The following is a 20,827-nucleotide window of genomic DNA, read 5'->3' on the forward strand; positions in this document are numbered from 1 at the left end:
CCCTGAGGGCATTAATATAAAAGCTGGGTTCTGTTCCAGCCCAGCTTGCAAGCACAGTCTGATTTTAGATGGCATTTCGAGCTCAGTTAAGAAAAACAAACTCTTTTTCCAGAAGGAGACTCGGGGCAGGAAAGCAGGAAAGACAAAGGGACCTGCATAAGTAAAATCTTTCTGGTAGGTTCTTCCAGTTGTAAAGGTAATAAGGCAGGATGGCATAAGCTGTAGAGTTCCCCTGTGGGCATGCTCTCCATGAAGAAAGCAAGTACTTACAAGCTTGCTGGAGGTAAAATTTCATACCCTATGGGCACCCTTCTGTAGCATAGCGCCCCAAATTCCTATGTATAGACCAACCACCTTTACTGGGTGGTTTCCAGGATTCTGGCAGGTAGTACTGTGTGTTTCGCCATCCCTGAATTACTCCTGTGCCCTGGAAGCAGCTGTGAAATCCATCTGCCTGACACATGCACCAGCGCTTGCCAGTCTCCTGTCTGACTGGATGACTGCAGGGAAGTGATAAGGAACAAATTATTCCCTTAGTGTGATGTGCTGAAATAAAAGGTTAAGGATTCCCAAAGTGATTAGTGATTTCAGCCTGTCTAATGATTGGCTGTCCAATCTGGTTTTTTTTTTTTTGGTTTGCTTAGTTCCACTCCCCCGCCCCCTCCGAAAAAGCCTGAAACTCAGCTCCCCTTCCTGCCCTTGCATTGTTCTGCCTTCTTTAGGGTGGCTTATGATTGGCGAGACAAAGGCTGAAATAATCGAACTAGAAATTCAGTTCCGAAAACTGGAACATGATTTTCACTTTTACATAGGCAGCGACACATCCTTCTTACGCTTGGAAATCCCAACATATATGTGCTCATTCATATGGAGGACTAAATAACAGTACTACTAAAAGCTGGCAATACTCCGAAAGAACATCATATATAATGCTGAGAGAAAAAAAAAAATACCATCCTGTGAAAAAAATAAACTATTTCATAATAATTCATAAGTGCTACTTATCAATTACTAACAATTCCTTTTCTCACAATGGACTTCTGCTCTTCCACTCATTTATAAGGCCTGATGAGACCAGAGTACAAGATAGTGTATTTTCAAATTGCCCTGGGCATATATATAAGAACCACAGACTCCTTAGAGAGGAGAAATAAATATATACGTGAATAAAAAGTTTTACATTTTTAGTTTTTACTAAAATCTGCTTTACTGCTTAATTTTGCCAAGTAACAGGCTATGTAGAGAAAAGACTGAAGTTTTACTTGTTCGTAAGAAAATCAGTATTTGCTTTAGAGAAGTCAGCAAGTAAGTTTCTTTAGGAAGTTTTGATTACTGTGTTACAGGAACTGAAAATAACGGATCATTGCAGATTTAGTAATTTGTTTTCTAATCTGTCAAACCATTAACTTTATACCCTCCCAGGAACAGCCTGGCTAATGAACAAAGTGTTTCTATTTAAAACATTGATATGATGAAATACAAGCAAGGCCTTTTTTCCCTGGAAAAGGAAAATCACTTTTTGGAAAATGATTAATCTGCAAGTTCATTTTAAAATGTAGCTCATGCACAGATTTGGTGAAGCTTTTTCCATGATTTTATTTAATTGCATTTATAATTCAGAGAACCTCTATTTTGGAAGGGTAAGAGAGGCACAAATACAGAATTTGATTTCTTCCTTGCACATACTTTTTAAATTGTTTGGTGGTTTTGGTTTGGTTTGTTTTTTTTTTTTTTTTTTAATTGGGATCTTGGAGAGGTACAAAACGGCAAGAAAATAAATAAATTCCCTCCCCAGAACAGTTTTATTCTGGATCTCATTAGTTTTGTAAGAAGCTCCAGAGCCTTATAAATTAGGAATTCCCGATATCCAGACAAAGGTCCTCAAATAACCCTATCAATACTGATATCATAGTCATCGGAGAGATCCCCATATAATTATGGAGAGAAACAAAGTTTTCCAGAAAGCATTTTGAATTCAAATAAGTTAGGAGAGGTATGGTAATAGAAGAAAAAACTGACATAATCATTTCAGGAATATGCAGTTCAGTTCAAGCAGCTGTCTATAACCTTTCCTACTAGGGTCTGCTTCATTGCTGTACAAAAATTTGAAGAGTTGATAGAAGAAGAAGATGGTGGGAAGCACAGAAGATGAGATAAGCGCCACCAGTCAGTTGGGAAAAATGCCTCAAATTTCGTAATGAAAATAAAATTGAGACACACAAAGCATCTTCTTTGCACTGTGCAGACTGTAATCTCTCAGTTTATCCCAGCCCTATAAGCCTCTCTAGTAATACCTACTGAAATAAGGCATATTGCAATTTGCTTTTGGACCGTGCTCTTCCTCACTGAAAATCAACAATGCAGCATAGTGGGGAAAAGCTTCCTGCCATCATTCGCTTTGGCCTCAGACATTAAACAAAGAACAACAACAAAATTTTTTAATTCTCAGTTACAGAAAGACCAAGAATTTTTATTCCCTACATCTTAGTACTTCAGGTATGAAGTATATATATAAACTAGAATAGACAGTTTGATCCTGAACAAATGTATCTCCGTAAAGCAATATATAGATTCTGCTGCAACGGTCTTTCTGTTTTAGTTTTTTATTTCCCTAAAATACATTATTTCCAAAGGCATAATAAATGTGAAGTAGACATGAGCATGCATGGTTATTGCACATATTCATTTGCCTGGAATACGCAAGACATTTTCATTAACTTTTATGTGAAAACTATTTATATGGCCAAGTTGAGTTATGATTTATAAGAAAGCGCCATTCTTTTCTCCTAACTTATTACACTATCTCAAATCTCTACTTTAATTTTATTGATTAATTCTGTCTGAGGTTCTAGCTCTCCAAATATTGGCTGTCTCTGAAGAGGGCAGTTTTATATCGACCTTTAAAGACTAACTTAAAAGTCAAGATTCCACAAGAAAAATATAAAATCTGGGAGTTTAAAAAAATATAAATACATCCACCTAGCCTTCTGCCTATTAGTAACTGTACAAGCATTCTATAGCTGCAGATAGCAGTTATGAAAACCTTGTGTCTCAGTAATTAAAAACGCAGAGCCCCGGTCCCTCGCTCAGCGCTGCTGCTGAGCCCGGCAAGCGCAGCCAGGGTACTCCTGGGGGGTGCAGGGGCCTGGCCGCTAGAGCCTGGGCATTTCCCTGCTGCTGTGTGGAGGTTAAAAAACTCAAATATCTTTTTTTCCTGTCTGAAAAGGGGAAATTTCCAAAAAAAAAAAAAAAAAAAGAAAAAAAAGAAAAAAAGGGGGAAAAAGCGCGAGAACTTGAAAATAGCTTATTCTCTCACTGCTTCACAGGTATCCTGCTATTTAGAAGCTGTGAAGTATGCTCATTTCCAATATTTCTAAACAAATCTGGATGCCTTAGAATAATAATTTTTTAATGGAAATGAAAGATAACACCTGAGACTACTGAGAGAGGGATTCTGGCTCCTGTTGACCCAAGACTTCTTTTTATCACATGGTAGAAGAGGAGCATTACGTGACATACTTAAAAATCATACTGTATTAAAACCATTTGAATATGGCTGTCAGGGAAGAGAGTACATATATGTACTAAGTTGTGAGTATTTTTATAGGTTTTTAGTAACATTTAGCAGTTCAAGTAGTAATAACAAAAAATCTTTACTTACTATCAGAATATGATGGCATAGTTAAGGAATAGATGGAATAGTTAAAGACCATTTTCTATTAGAAAATACAGAAATGACCACTAATAGTTTAAAACCATAGACATGACAGTATCAAACACAGCAGAAAAGAAAAAAATATCAAAACAATCACAGTGGGTGGTCTTGTTCAGTAGCAAATAGACTTTTTTTTCCTGATCCATTTTTTAGCTTATATTTTGTTTCCCTTTGCTTAAGACAATGTTCAAGAAGCACCAAAAGATACTTCAGGACCTAACACTGATTTTAGCTTCAGAGAATCTCCTCTTGGAGACATACCTCTGTTTGTGTATCATCAATGAACTCCAATGGGGATTTTGCAATTTTATTGCAATAAGGAGGACCTTTAGATGCCTTTACTATATTCTTTACTGCATTTTATATCATTAGCATCCCTTCTAGAAAAAAACCCAAACCAATCCTTAAAAAAATTGGGGTTGTGCAATGCATACTTGCCATGAGCAACATGCATATTAGGGTCCATCACAGAAAGCCTTTAACTCAGGGGACCTCAAACTACGGCCCATGGGCCAGATACGGCCCCCCAGGGTCCTCAATCCGGCCCCCGGTATTTACAGACCCCCCCGCCCCCCCCCCGCCGGGGGTTGGGGGGAAACCAAGCAGCCGCAGATGACTGCCTGCCACTGCATCCGCGCCGGCCCCCTGGTTAAAAAGCTTGAGGACCCCTGCTTTAACTAAAGAAAGAAAGAAAATTGTGCTAAAGAAAGCAAATATTTTGGAGCTGTGCTGGTGAGTAATTAGATGGCACTACAAGTTACAGCTAAACAGGAGAAAGAGGAGAATGTAAACTAGAAAACCTCCCCAGACCATAGGTGTGCTGGAGTTGGACCAGCTGGGGAGCAGGATGGCCAAGCTGTGGCCGGCTCTGTGAGCACGTGCCTTGCCAAGAGGTATGGGGGAGCCGTGACCAAGGATGTCCTTGGGAAAAGTGCTTGTCCTTGGGGGAGTAGCAGGGAAAAAGCATCCTAATGCAGCTAGCATTTGGGGGATTGTAGTCAGCTGCATGGGTGGAGGATGCTGCATCCATGGTTTGGTTTGCATTAGTCTGGCATTTGGGACAGGGATTCACCAGTTATGCCAAAGATTTCCTACCTGACCTTGGGTGCTTTTTATGTAAATATAAGTGCTAAGGCTCCCATATATCAGAAGTCTTATGAGAATAAATATATTAAGGTGCATGATATATTTTGGTACAGTGGCAGCAACAGCTATTTAAGTAGCTCAGAGGGCAAAATGAGATGGAGATGAGAGAGGTAGAACTCAATTTATGTGGACTAGATAAAAGAACAAATAACTGTGCTGTGATGCTGCTCAGGCCATGAACGTGGAGATGAGAGTACAGTGGGAAAACTTCTCTTGGGGGCCAGGGAATCTAAGAAATGTTTTCATCTTCTTGCCATTGCTTTGTGCCTCTTCTGCCCCTTTGCAGCTCCTGTCCATGTAGGGTGTGAACACTGAGCTCCCTGTTGAGACTTACAGCCTGTGGTGGATGGGGAGCAGAAGGGAAGGACAAGGCAGGTGTGTGTGTGTGACAGAAGACAGAAAGGTGATGGCAAGTTCAGTCTTGAGGTCTGGGGACAATTTCATGGCCCTGTGGACCACAGTCGTGGATGAACTCAAAGAAGGGACAAAGAATGGTTAGAACAACTGGCAGAGATTTTGGATGCTTTTTAAGGTCTGCTGTGGGGCCAGGCGTGTCATGGAACTCCAGAATGACAAGGAACAAGAAACCATGTTCCTATTAGATTTGTTGAGGTATAGTAGAACTTTACATATTTAATAAACAAGATAAAAAACCTTAGGAAATAAATGTTCTAACAAAGAGGAAAAGTTTTTATGTGTAAAGCAGTCGCTGTAAATATCAGAACAAAGTAACCAGGCTGGAGATGGCAAGGAAAAATGGAAACTATTCCTTTCTGGCAAAGTATGTTTAGTTGCTCTTTGATAGGAAGACCGACATGAAAGACTAGTAGTGATGAGTTTTTTGAAGAAGTGAAAAAGAAATGATCCCTGTGACACTTCCTATATTACTTTTCAAGTTCCTTATCTGTGTATTTTGTGTAGTTTGCAAAACCACTTAGTGTCTATACAAAAATGCACTTCACCTTGTTTCTCAGAGCCAAGTGTATTGTGCCAGATCTCCGTATGCAGGAATTTCACAGATAAAATCTCTTGCTACTATTATTCCAGAAAAAATAGTCATCTTGGAAGGCTCAGCCTTAGTCTGGCAGTATCACAGAGACACCTGGGATCTGTGGACAGTAATAATATATAAAGTGGTTTCACAGCAGATAAGTATCAGGTTAGAATGAACGTGCTTACTAATGAAGAGAAAAAGTCCTGGGGTTGCTAATTCTACCTAGTAAACACATGCAACATACATACTGAAGTTTAGGACATCTGGAGTCCTATGTGAATAATAAAAAGATTGAAGAACAAAGAGAGTTAGGGAGAACATGGTAGGTACATCACTTTTACCTTTTCCTGAGCTTGCAAGAAGTAATTCCCTTCTGAACACCAGCTGCAGAGGACTTGTACTCATCTAAAAAACGCAGTGTCCCATGATCGCTTGCCAGCTGAGAAATGTCCAGTTTTGTGTTCTCTGTCCCTTTACTTCCCTGTATTGGGTGGGAGAGGCAGAGCTGCTCCTGAACTAGGTAACTCTTTACCCACTTGAGATCCCCCTCCTGCCCCAGTAAATCCACACCCACTATTTGTTGCAGCTCTCCTCTGCCACTCACTGCTTTGCAGTTCTCCCTGGTGCTTCGTAAACATCAGGTAAGCCTTGGTATTTAGAAATTGAGAAACCAAGGCAGAGATTCACTGTCACATCAAAGTGAACTAGATCTCAGCCCAGGCTTTGGTCGTGATTTCTCCTCGTGTTCTCATTTCATTTCTAGGGCTTCCTAACCAGCTCCTTTCACTACTTGCTTCCAATAGCAGATCTGATGCCTGCAATACAAAAATCAATGTGTGCTTTCTGAGAAAAAACAATTCGACAGGCTAGCATTAATAAAAGGTTGACATTTTGGAAGAACACACAAGAGAACTCTAAAGCTCCTTAATGAAAACCAGCACATACAGACTCGTGGAAACTATGCTGAAAGGAAGCTTTCGGCAGGAGTTGCCAACTCTCGTTCTGCCAGGAATGTACCATACACAACTCTATTTTTGCTCTACTACACACTGCCTCAATCCCAGTTTCCAAATTAATTACAGATCAAATCACAAGGTAACTCTTTATGAGGTTCTCTTTCTAATTATCTGCTTATTTTTGAATCCTACAGAAGAAAACAATTACACAGAGAACAAAGATGAATAAACTCCCCAACTTCTATCACCTATTGCTTACGCATATGTGATCTATGTCAAATAATATTTTTCCTGCAAAGTCATACTGGTAAGCCCCCCGTGACATGGGTAATCTTTCTTCCAGAAATTCCCTGTGGATTCTGACAGCTGTTTAAGAACTATAATGTGAAGTCATTTCTCACAGGTCTGCACTGAATGAGTGCTGGTTTATGAAGTTGTATTGACCTATCCTGCAGCCACTCAGACCTTGCCTGCTCTAGGCATAGGAGCAGACCTGCACAGATCACAGCTTTCTACTCAGCACATAGCCCTGTTCTATTCAGTTGCTAAAACACTGGTGGTTAGAGATGTTTGAGATGCTCTAAGGTCCTCCAGCACCTTAGTCTGAGCTGGCAAGGCATGGGTCTTCCATAGGTCCTGTGCCACTTCTGTAAGACCTGTGCTTGGGTTCCTTGGGGCTCTCAGTTAGCACTGGAGGCCTATAATTAGGCAATGAGTGCACTATGGCTGGGATTCAGCCCCAGATGCAGAAACATAACGTAAAGGCTCTACAATAGGAAGTACAGCTACTGCGGATTGCAGCGCTGAGTCAATGTGGGCAATGCATTCTGTACGGCGTAGGCACTGCTCTTTGGGCAGCTGTACAGCTCTCCAGACTGTGCTAGCTAGGTCTTGTTGCCTACACGGGGAGCTGGCTGAGGAATACCAAATGATGGACAGCCAGAGTAGTTTCTGTACATTGTGGTTTCTGCATCCGTTCCTGGTACTTATTTCAAAATAAACCTCTGATTTTTGGCATATGGTATCACCCTTACAGTGTAGCTGTGAGTCAATTTTTGTTTAGGGGAGAGGTCTGCAACAAGATGTAATAAATCAGTTTCTGAGAACTATCCATTTCTCTGATACAGGTTTGGCAAGAAGAGAAGCCACATTTTGATCTAAGCTATGTCCTAACATCCTCCTTATAAACAGCAGTAGGGTCTGGTAATGATCTGCATGAGTTAACAAGCTTTCCAGTGGGACCTTTATTATTCTGCAGACTGAATAAAACATATCTGTTTAACAATCTTATATTAAAAATGCACAAAACAGATCAAAATGAAATATGTATTCTCTTAATGCCAAAACAGCTGCTGACTTGTGCATGGTTTGTTTCCCTAGTGTTCCTTTCAGTCTTTTGATATTTCCAACTTAGCTCTTCCCCCCCAGTCACAGGCAGACAAGTCTTATGTGTGCTGGGAAATAGAATGAAGGTGAAAATAACTATTTCATATAACCAGAAGCAATATTAAAAAAAACCCTTCTAGTCTAGAATTCTGGATATTGAATTCTCTGTATAAATAATTTCTAGACATTCTTCAGGTATTATGTTACAGTAGTCTGAGCTCCCATGCATCCAAAGTAAAGGAGCCACAAACTACTTGATCATTAAGACTACATCTTAATGCGCTCTTCAATAAATATAATTAAGTGAGCTTGCAAGCCCCTCAGGTGCCTTTGCTTAGCCAACCCTTTTAAACTTGCAGCATTCTACGGAAGTATAAATATGAGAACCTGAAGGTATTATTTCAGAATGGCTACTACTAATGCTGCAATGAGAGTTAGTGCTGCAAGTCTTGATCACGTATGGAAGATGTGCATTCACTTTTGTCTTCACACTGAATTGGTTCTTCACATTCTGCACAAAATCTTCCATAAATCCCAAGTCTTTTTCAGCATCACACATTGTTAGAGTATTATCCCACTATAAATGCAATCTATGTTGAGTGCTGACTGCTTTGCTTCTAAATCTTGCATACTGTTTGGCTGTCTTTTCTTAGAGACTATGGAGAAAAAAAATAATCTCCTTTTAATAATCTTTTCGTGTGTTGGAGGCGAATTTCCTTAAGCCAGACAAGTCTGTTTGTGGAACACAGCTTTGTCTGGAATACAAACCGGTCATTTAGGCATTTTGGTTTGGGTTGCAAAAATACAGGCTAGGGCATGGCAATTCACGTTCTGTGGGGACTCACTATAGGGAGAAGATGGGGTTGACAAGCCCTTAGTAGCTCATTTTGCTGTAAAAACAAGTTGCATTTTTTGGGTGAATTTGGCCTCCTAAGCATGGGAGCTTTCACGCCTTATCTCTCTGGTACTGCAGGTACAATCCAGATCAGATTGTGTCACATTTCCATTCTCTGTGAATATCCTGAAATAAAAGAAAATAATATAGCAACACCAGAAGGTGATCACAAAACTATGATTCAGAATTTTCTATAGAACTTGACTTTTAATGACCTCCTAATCACATGGTGTATATGTTTAAATGCAATTATATATAGCTTCTATATTTAACTCACTTTATCTACAGTTTATATAGTTACTAAATGTTGTTGTTAAAACAGCTGTTACTTTTAAATCCTGATGTCACCTTTTTGGCAACCATACTTAAAACATCATCATGACTTACAGATTTTGCAACCTATTTCCCAAAAAGTGGTTATTTGATAAACTTTTAGGTACACAGGCTTGGAAAACTTAAAATGATTCACCATATCAAGAAAGCATTTGACGTGCTTCTCTATGAAGACAGAAATTTTAAATTTCCAAATTAAAAATAATTAGATTTTATTAATTAAAAATAATAAATTAAAATTAGTTAAATATAAACATTAAAAATAATTTAAATTAAACATAAACATGATCTGATTACATATAACCAATTTTAAGAAATCATTGGTACGGAACTGTCTTCCAAAACAAACAACTACTCTAGCTTATTGCTTTCAATAATTTGAAATAATTATTGAATAATTTGAACAATTTCAGTATAGAACACATCAAGTTCGTAGATCCAATTCCTTGAACTTATAAAGGATATATCGCCGAATCATAAAAAGTAAATCCAGCAGAATTAATTGCAATTATGTTATCTTAATTTCCCCATTATGATAAATCTTTGGAAAGATTTCAGAGTCAAGATTCTCAGGAGGTCCTTATGCAAACTTCAGTTTACAGTTATTCACTGCTTCTGGATTAGGACATTAGAAATCTTAGTTAAATATGCAGATCTGCTAAAGATATGATTATGGGTAAGTCATTCAATCTCTTGGTTCCTTGGCTTTAATGTCAGAGCCAGAGCTTTTGTTTTTTCCACTGTTTGTTTATCTGGTCTGCCTGTGGGCTCCTTGAAGACAGAGACTGACTCTTATCACGTGCCTGCACAATACCTTAAAGAACCGGGGTCTGAGTTTTATCCAGGCCTTGAATATAACACGATATAGTCAATAACTAGGATTTTGCAGTATTGTTTGTTTCTGAAACTCCTTTTGAAAATGAAAATACAGAGAATTCTGGTTTTGGATACTTGGCAATTATGCTAAACATGTTTTTGAGTTTTAACAAAAGGAATATTGTTGATACCGTGCTTTTGAAAGCAGCAGCTTTAGCTTTCTTTGAACTAGCTTTCTGTAATATTCTTATCAGCTTTGTGCCAAACACGGTATTTAATATCAAAGGTAATCAGCTGGAGCAGCCCCTGCTGTCTTTATGCAGAAGCACATTGCAGTTTTCAACTGTTTTGATTTTTTGATGAATAACTTCTTACTCCTTTTACCCTTTTATCCTCTGAGGTACTTTGAACACTATGCAAACACAAAAAGAACTTGGATCAACACATTTACTTTAATTTTTTCTTTTAAAGAAGGATGGGCATTGGAGACTGCATCCACAGTTCAGCATTCATCTCCATGTTCAGAAACAGATGCCACACTTCAAAGACGATTTAAATTTATCTATTTATTTATTTATTTATTTATTTATTTAAATAAACAGGGGGTTGTTAATGAACAACAGTGCAAATAATGGGTCCTATCTTCTTACGAAGTTGTATGTTGCCGTTGGATTCACTGAATGTCTAATAGGGTACAAAGTCTCATGGATCCTTCTGGGTCATTTGTGGCCAGACTATCCCAGATGGATGCTCTGCTATCTCATCAGGGGTAAGTTCACACTGCAGCCTTTCTCTGAGCTGGCAGTGACAGACCCATTTTTTCCTCTCCCAGCCTGTTGAGGTGCTATGTCTGAGAATACTATGCCACATTCAGTTTTGGTTGAAATTGCATTTCTGATAGAGGTTTGCAGGAGGAGATGTGCAGAAATTCCTACTCACACATGCTATGTGATTACATAAGCATCAATGTTTAGGAACACAGACTAAATGTTAAAGATGTAGCCTGTGTCCTGGTAGCTCCTCTGGCTAATATGGCTGAGGCATAACCCAAAGGAGCTCATAAAGTAGCATCCAACCCAATTTCCAATGGCTGGCTTGGCTGATAACCAGGTGCCTCCCATGCCAGTTAGGAGGGACCACCAGCTGAAATCCCAGCACTCGGCCCATGCCCCAGGTTTACAGTGAATTGCTGTGGTCAGGCCACCACTGTGCCCTCCCGGTAGAAACAGCTCAGCCTCTAGCTTCTGATGTTCTGTAAAATGCCTGAGTGAAACCCATCATTGCGAATACATATAAATGATGCAATGACAATCTGGCCTTACAACACTTCTGAAGCAAATACCAATAAAGCCCATTCTAAAAAACCCAGAACAAAACAACCCCCCGCCATTCCTCTTCCTGGGAGAAAGGAATGGCTTCCCTGCTCAGATGGTGAGAAGGTTGTTCTGTAAGGGAAAGTTGTTCTTTGGATGCCGTGCAGTCTAACTACTACAAAGCAGCCACCTATGGAAATTACACTATGTCACTGTGGATACATGTACCATCAGTGCAAACTGCGGAGGGCTCCTTGCATCATTTTACAAAAGAGTTATAAATGACACACTTCCAATTAGTAATAAAATGTACCTTCTCAATTTCTAATTCTTTACCTCTGCAATGGAACCAAAAAATGTTCAAAACACTTGTTTTTATGATGCAATGAACATCAAATATGGTGGCCAAGGACTTTGAAAACCATCCAAAAAAATAATGATTTATGCTAACATTTTGCTACCATCTGTTAAAAACGTATTCTGTCTGTCTGTGACTTTAATAGTCTATTCTGCAAAAGGATGTGGGTATGCGCTGGTACAACTTTATTTTGCTTTTTGCATCTGTTTTAAATGCTTTCACATAGACCACAGTACTGAACATGTAAAAAAACAAAATCCAGACTGTTATTGTCAACTAAGACTATGTTTATAAAACATGAAATAAAATTTAACTGTTAAAAAAAAGAGGTCCTTAACTACAGTCTCCTGTCTTACCTGTCGCATGGCTTAAAATTAGAAACATTGATGACATGATAGGAAATGATCACCTCTATTCTCAAATGATTCCCAAACTGTTGATTTCAGACTAACACAGGTGCTATCTAGCAAACTTTAAAAGATTAATTGGTAAATCCCTTTGATTACAAGGTAACATATGTTGATTTTTTAAATATTTGCCTTCAGCACATAAATAATATTGGGAAAACGGAAGTCCCTGAGGCAGCTGTTTACACTGTCAGAAAAAAATCTACTGAGTGGGTATCTGTGCAAACGCAGTATATGAAGTGGAGTAGTTTTAGACTAAGATCATTTAAACAAAAGATGGGAGGTGAAACAGTCAACCAAGGAGCCTGTCCTTGTAGATTTTTGGAAACAACCTCTGAACTTCTCTGGTGGATGATGAATATCTGTATGAAAACAAACCCTGCTACATGAGATTAAATTTGTTTGTATGTGTGTCCCACTGACAGCCCTACTGGCCTACCCTAAACTGCTTTTCAGAAAGTAGAATCCGGCATTGACCAAGCTGCCAAAGAGGATGTCAGCTGAAAGAATCATCTTTATAAGGTACTTCCATAATCCTTATTGGTTTTCACGAAAATAAACCTGGTCAGGTTCTATTACTGAATATGAAGATCTTTCTATATCATCATTCATACAAATTAGTTGCTTAAAAAGAACTTCCTCTCTCTCCAGAAATGATGGATAAAATCAAAATCTCTAGCTGAGGTTAGAGTAGGGAATTTCTCGTTGGTGGCTTGGGTACAGAACTGGATACTTTATCCCTTAAAACACTGGACCTCCTACTGCCAGCTACATACAGAACCTATTTCTGATATTAAAGAGTTAGGAGACTCTTGATCATCATATATGTATCTTGAACATCATGATGTACATCACGAACCCAAGAGGTACAAAAGATCTAGTTTTGAAAACTAGAGTACAAAATGTGATTATCTATCAGTTATAACTCCTCTTTTTCTTTCATAAATAGCCAGGAAATACATGAAAACAGTGCAAATACACTATAAAGAACTGCTGAACAGGATTTTCTTGAAAAGAATTGCATTGCTTTCAAAACTATATGCCGCTGTGGGATGTTATACCAATATACAGGCAGTCATTTTAGAAGACATATAGGAAACAGTTATGGACCTTACTTTGCTTGAACAACGCAGTCCGCCGGCAATGCAACTTTACATGCTACTCTGTCACAAACTTTCAGCAAAGGTGCACTATTATGTGGCCTTACGGTAAAGAGTATTTCCAGGCAGGCTAATATGAAGAAGCACCTTCTCCAGAAGAATGGCAGCAACCACAGTTGCATTAAATATGGAACACCCTGAGTCACTGAGGGAGTAGGTTACACAAGTGTCCTTTGCTGATGGTGGTGTTATTCTGCTTGTGTCTTTTGAGGGAGAAGAGGACTTTCATGGGGTTCCCTGCAAAAGGCTTCCTGAACCCAGAGAGCCTCCAGGAGGGCAGTGCTGCATTCCCTGCCGTGACTGGAGGGCAAGCTGGGAGCACCAATCCGTGCAGTACATGGGTAAATCACTTTAAGCTGTCTGACACATTCGGCTTATTTCAAAAGTCCTCCTTAAGGCAATGGCTGAAGCCAAAAAGCAAAGACTTGAAATTCAGAAACCCCCATCAGAGTGCAATCCCTCTCCTCTGTGTGTGTACATGTGCTGCTTGGCTCATACTCTGCCTCCTCCCATGCTCTTCCTCCCCATCACCTAGCTTCTGCATCCCCTCTCTGATTCATCTTTGTCTCACACACATGCCCTTGCACACACACGCCCTTGTGCAGCTCTGATTTACCTCTGGAGATTTTCCTTCCCCCTGTCTCCTCTGCTGCTCATGGAGGGAGCAGTGGGCAGCCGACCTTCAGAGTTCAGTGATAAGGATGTACCAGGGATCCATGTCAAAAGGAAGAAAAGTGTCCTATTTAATCCCAGAAATTACCTGTGGCTGGAGGAATTCAGCACAGACCAAATCTGGAAAACATGAAAGTCTTTGCAGACTGAAGACCACAACCAATACATCTGGGTAAGGATTCACAGGTGCAGCAGAAGACCAGGTTCCTATTGGGAGAGTGAGCTCTCCATCAAGTATCAAGTCTCTGCATGAAAACACCAACAACTGTGCTGTTGTATCTGTGATAAACTAAAGGATAAATCCAGAAATATTTTTACATTTAAATTTAAATATGAAGATCTGATGACCTAAAGCAAGACAAGATTGGTAAGAAGAGACGACTAGAACAATTAGCATACCCAAAGAGTACACATGGTCTCTTGAGTTTTAAGCTCACAGGCTGATGTAAAAGAAAGAAGCATTTTTTATCTTAGCAAGGTGGCCTTGACTGTAGAGGTAGCAACTGAGATACCTATTACATAGCAGTTAGAGCAACTGAGCTACATTGTAGACTCAATTCAACGTGTTTTGGTTGAAAATTGAATCAGAATTTTCTAGAGTTGGCATTTACATTCGTCAGATGAGTTAATAATGCAAGACTGTTTAAATGATACAGTCCCTTGTAATGGTGCTGCAATATCATCTGTTTCAAAATTTCCACATTTTTATTAGATATTCTACAGTTTCACTAAAAGGTCTTTTAAAATTTAGTGGGTAGTATTTTGGTATTCTTCTGGTGGTAAAGACAGAAGTCTCAAATAAAAAGAATGACCTAAAAAGAAGTTACACGGCTTACACATTTAACTTCCAAGAAAATGAAGGCACGCCCTTCCTGATCCCCCTCCTCAGGCCCGAAAGGCCAGAGAGCATAAATGCATAAAAATAGTTACGTAGGACCAGCCCTGATTCTCCACCCAGTTCTGTATCCCATCTCTGGCAACAGTCAAGCCCAGATGTCGCAGAAGATGGTGGAAGAAAACTTAAATAGCAGACATGGGAATGGGATCACCTAAGTCTTGCAGGCCCTAATAATCAAAGGCAGTGTTCAGTCTAGAAGTATTTAATTTTACATCCTGTCCCCTTATTTTCTTTTCTAATTGGTCCTTTCAGTTTATAGAAGTTCCCTGTATTTTTAGAAGGCTACAGAAGAATAACCGAAGCAGGAAAAAAGCTTCTGCAATGAGTTGGGAGTTACCAGAGAATTGTAAAAAATGGGAGGACTGAAAGCATTTCCTAAACTGGGGGCTACATCATAGAATCATGGAATGGTCAGGGTGGGAAGATCTGGAGATCACATAGCAGAGGCACCATAAACTGGACAGAAATTCAAGTGCAGGAATAAGGCAGAGAGTCTGGAAGTGCAATTGAAAATGGGCTTTGAAAACCTGAGACTCTGCAGGAGGAGAGTGGGTTTGTTTCTGTAGGCGTTGGATAAAGGCACATGATCTCACAGAAATATGGCATCCACTGGCACTCCATATATAGGATTGATTTTAGCCTCTACATATATATACATATATATGAAGTTATATATAAATTGTTAAATATGCATTGTACATTCAGACACTGAACAATCAGCAACACATTTTCAGTTAAAAAAACAGATAAAAAATATAGCTGTGTATTGATCCTGAGCTGGAAATAAAAGATATAAAAGTCTTATTTAGGACCAAGTCAGAATTCCCTGTGCATACAGGCTTACCAAAGGCTTTCAGGGAATTTAGGGTTATCTTTAGCATTTCTCGATTAATTTTGAATTCTAAAAAGATCTATGAGACAATGATCAGAACTGGCAGTCAGGCTAGTAATTTGACATACATCAACGAGTGATGTGATAAAGGGAAAGCTGTGTTGTCAAACATTACAGAAATCTTGGTGTACTGCAGATTATCAGATAAATCACAACTGTATTTGCTATTTCTGTTCCTTCAAGTCCTTTGTGGAACAATATATTATTTTAAGCTGGATGTAGCTGCTGAAAGCAAAGAAAATCCGACATTCTCAACACAGGATTTACAAAAACATTTTCGACCTGATTCTTAGATTGAATAGCTCAATATATTAATACTTTCAAAAATCATGTAAATAATTCCCCTGTGGAAGAGAAAATGTAACCTTATGAAAAACAAGTAAATTATCGGCTATTAATATTATGGTAGTATAGTTGGTTTTATTAATTTTATTTAATTTGTTTGTTTTTTTAATTGCATTGTTCTCATAGACTATGTGCTTTGGTATAGAAGCTACCCCTAATTATAAAAACTGTTTTGCCAGGTAAAAATGAATGTAGCTGTTCAAAAATCTGTAAAGATATGTAAAACTGTTCCTCCATTTAACAGAACGGTACTTTGAAAGATCATTAAGCAAATGAAATAATTATTGTGTCTTTCAGTGCCCCAGTCCAATAAAAAGCAGTCACACAAATCTTTTAATATTTCAAACATGTTTTGGTTGCTTTAAATGATGCATGTTTTGAAACTCAAATGAAGTAGTGATGCGTTTTTAATTGCACAACTAAAATATTTTTTCATGGTTTCTAAGTGGATTAGTTCTAAAAGTACTTGTCTACTGAAAAAACATCTCTGCCAAGCAGTTACCCGATATCACATTTCTTGACAATGCCTTCTTTGTCATCTTGTCCTGCCTCTTGTTCTCCTTCAAATGTTTGCTGAACACAGTTGCCTTTTTGAAATTACTCACTGAAAAGAATTTATCCTTCTCTGTAGTAAACTTCAAAACATTTTTCTTTGTAAATCTGCAGCAAAAGATCTGTTATATATAAATAACAATGCAACACTTGGCGGTTTTGAAACTAAGAACACATTCCACAGTTTGTGCCTGAAGTCCATTCACCACACAATTACCTTGGATTAGAAGGGAATATGGTATTATTGGGAATTTATTGTAATTCAGACCTGCTGATGGATTGAAGAACATAACTGAAACTCAGCCCTGGAGAAATGGATAGGATTGATAAGCAGTTACTTTAGTTCATTTTCTGCAACAAATTTCTTCACGAACAAACTTTGTTTCACTTACTTGAACTTTTTTCCCTAAATTACACTAGCAAAAGTTTATTCTTTGTGCTTCAAGAAAATATTTACCATGATGTCCACCCCTAATTTTTTTCCCTGTTTAAAAGCAAAATTAAGGAAATTTTGTCTCCCTGATACATTATCTCCAGTGGTCTCAGAGAAGAGAGGGTCTGAAGCACAGTGACTAAACTCTTCTGCCCAAAATCTATAGTGGCAAAAGGAAGATAGAAACTTGAAGCCGAAATTTTGAATTTTCAGTAGTTACAATATGAAAGAAAGCCTTAAAAAAAATCTGGAAACTGGAAAACCTCCCCCCCCCCCCATGTATTAGAAGTTCCACTGTATGCTGTTTCAGAAATGAACTGCATTCCCGGCTGCCTGCAGTGACTGGGTGAAACTACCTAGTGCCTACCTGATCCTATACAGCTGTTGTGAGGAACACAGAGCGAGGGCAGCAAAAGATCCATTATAAAAATATATGATTATATATTATATTCTCATATAATTGCTCCTATTTTGATGGTTTAAATTTCATGTACTCTTAAACAAGCTCTTTACGACTTCAAAACATGTCTCTAAAAACCTGTCCTATATGTATAATTTTTTGCTTTGAATATTCAGGCTGGTCTTTCAGAAGAAACCAGTTACTGTCAATCGAATACAAAGATAGTAAAAAAATACCTACTCACAGGTTAGTGAGTAAGCAAATTATCTGATGATTGCTTTATTTATGTTTGTGTCCTTTATCTATTTAGATAGTGAGGTCTCCAGAACAGAAATCACATTTTATTCTGCATTAATAAGGTATTAATATAATGACTTATCAACCCTCACTTCAGCCTCCTTGCAATGACAAAATGTAAAGTGACTGAAAACCAGTAAGTCACTAAGAGGACTCCAGGGAATGTTGTTCCTGTTTGAACTCATGAGAAAAAAAATAGCTTCAAGAAAATTGGTACTTACAATCTAATAAGGTCATTAAGCTAATCCTACACAATTTTGTCAGTAATATCAAGTCTTCTCCCTCTGTTCTGCCCTTGTTTGCAGAAAAAAAACCTTGTCAAAATATCTTGGAACTTTCTGGCTGCCTATTAAACTTACTGAAACTGGCCAACAGGTTCCAAAGTCGCTGGCTGGATTACTGACAGAGGGACACAGCAGGATTTCCTTAGGAAGTCAGGCTAATCTGACTGTTTAAAAAATATCCAAAGTGAATTATATTTTATTTTCAACTTGCATTATATGAAACTAAATAAAATGCTTGCAGAACTGAGCCTTTCTCACCCTTTATGTTTTTGCTTCCCTCCCCCTCATTTCATATAAATAGGTTCAATTTCCTTTCTGAGCTTATTTTTTCTCAAATTGTCAACTTGGCAGTTTCCTATTTGAACTAATCCTTTAAAAATCACATTTAAGATATTTCTTACTTATTTTCCTATATAAATATGTGAAACATTAAAATGCAGTTTTAATATGTACTTCCGCTGCTCATTTTAGTTTTCCTGTAGAAGTTCCACAGGCAAAATTTCTTTTGGGCTGGAACAGCTGACTTTCCTGTCACAAAATGCTAAAATACAGTTCAATATATGTCGACTTGTGCTATTTTGGATACAAGATTAATTTTCAGGTAACAATCATAAAGGTATTTATTGAAATATAAAAAAATTAACTGTCTTCAGCCATGTTTCTGTTGTTATTTGTAGTTCAATGAACATAGCTCTTATCAACCCCTGTTGTTACAACCTTAATTACCTAATGAATAACACTGCCAAATGTTTCAGATTGTTTTAATTAAGTGAATACAGGGGCACTTCCTTTTCACCTACTCTGTCATTATTTAGCCAAAGTACACAGATTTAACACTGCCAGATTTCCATCAAAAATAATTTCCTTCAGCCTTGCAATTTTATTTGTACTGTTCTGTGAATTTCCATTAAATTCTTGAAATATTTTGGCTATGTTTTTTCCCCAAAACTAAATTTCATTTTCTGTGTATGACCTTGTCAGCATAACGAAGAAAATGATTCTTACTGTTTCATTAGTGATGCAATATTTGAGCCCCAATGCCATTTTTAATTACTGTTGCAGCTCTGCCTTTTCATTGTCCTCAGCACTGTAGTTCTTCATTTCTCCGTGCTCCTCAGTCTTAAGAGAATCTTTTACTAATATCTCTGGAAGAGTTTTGTATAGTCCATTTCACCCCCAGTGCTAGATTCAAAATATGTCGTTGAGTTCTCTTTTATTTCTCTCTCTCCCTCTTTTAAATTTTAATAGAGGTAAGCCCACGAGAAGGAAGTCACGACTACAACTTACCAAGAATCCGGAAAGGTCTTTGGTTTGGAGTATGGGAGAAGAAACCAGGTTTTAAAGCATTTGTGATCACAACATCAAAATACTCTTCAAAATCATTCCTAGAAAGTAAAGGGAATTGAATTAGTTAAACTAATGAATTATCTAAGATACCACTAAATACTCTTTAAGAGTTGAGAAAATAGTAAAACACTTCTTTAAGGCACCTTCCTTGTCACTTTTTCCCCCAGTACTTGTTCAGTGTCACTACTGCCCTTCTTTTCCTGAGGCAGTCAAAAGTGAGAAGGCAGCTGGCTGACGACCCACAGCGCTGTGCCTTCAGGATCACTCACCACTTGTAAAAAGATGTTCCTTGGCCCAGGAAGTTTTAAATCTCAGGAGAACACGTAACAGATCACGTATTTTAATCTCAGGCGACAACATATGCATAGACAAGTACAGAAAGGTGTAAATGAGGGATTTTCTTCATAAAGCAGAATGTATGAGGTCAAGTGATACGGTAGGAAGTAACTGAAGACTGAAGACACTTAAAGACAGGTGCTTGTATTGTTGGTATCCATACTGTACGTATGCACAGGTGTAATGGGTGTCTAAGATGCCACGGGTAGCCAACAGAGATCTAATTAACATAGCCAATGCAATCTAAAGGATGGTTTCACATAACCTGAGGTTGAAATGCCATGTTGTTAGCTGAACTCTTTCTTCAGACCTGACTGGCTGCTCTGACTAAATCCCTGCTGGTTACAGAGAGGTTAGACATGTGGCTCACAGATAAACACCTACCAAGGACGAGTTTTAATCTGCCAGCTGAATCCCACCGCTAGATTCAGATTTTTCAAAGATCGTTAGGTCCGTAAGAATACAGATTGATATCTGAACTGTGGAAATCCCATTAAATGGGATTGAGTGTTTCAGCATGGTATATAGGTGGGACTTATTTACATTTAGGTGTTTTTTAGAGACCTGTATACAAGTCATTAACATTACAAAGCCAATAGGAAAAACAGGCAACCCTGGGGAACATTCAGGCCAAGTGTCCCACTGTGAGACAGACTGTTTCTGGAGATGCCAGTTATTTCTACTCTAGCAAGGGTCTTCCTTACTTTAAGGAATCTAACGTCACTTATTACATCATCAAGCTGGGAACTGAGCAAGAAATAATAACAATAATGCCTACTTACAAGTTTTTAAGTTAATACAATATAAAATTAGTCAAATGTTGCTTAAAGAGGGTTGGTTTTTTTTGTGTTTTGTTTTGTTTTGTTGTTGTTGTTATTGGAAGATGTAAACA

The 20,827-nt window shown here is 38.3% G+C and overlaps 1 protein-coding gene across 2 annotated transcripts in view; it reads right to left on the minus strand.

Moving 5' to 3' along the window:
• Nucleotides 1-20,827, minus strand: part of NT5DC1 (5'-nucleotidase domain containing 1) — a 148,368-nt gene that overhangs the window by 24,989 nt on the left and 102,552 nt on the right. For both annotated transcript variants that reach the window (XM_040597602.1, XM_040597603.1), the window contains exon 8: nt 19,540-19,637. In XM_040597602.1, the coding sequence (XP_040453536.1) occupies nt 19,540-19,637 (98 nt within the window). The remainder of the gene's footprint in view (nt 1-19,539; nt 19,638-20,827) is intronic.

The sequence above is a fragment of the Falco naumanni genome, chromosome 6, assembly GCF_017639655.2.
Source record: "Falco naumanni isolate bFalNau1 chromosome 6, bFalNau1.pat, whole genome shotgun sequence".
NCBI lineage: Eukaryota > Metazoa > Chordata > Aves > Falconiformes > Falconidae > Falco > Falco naumanni.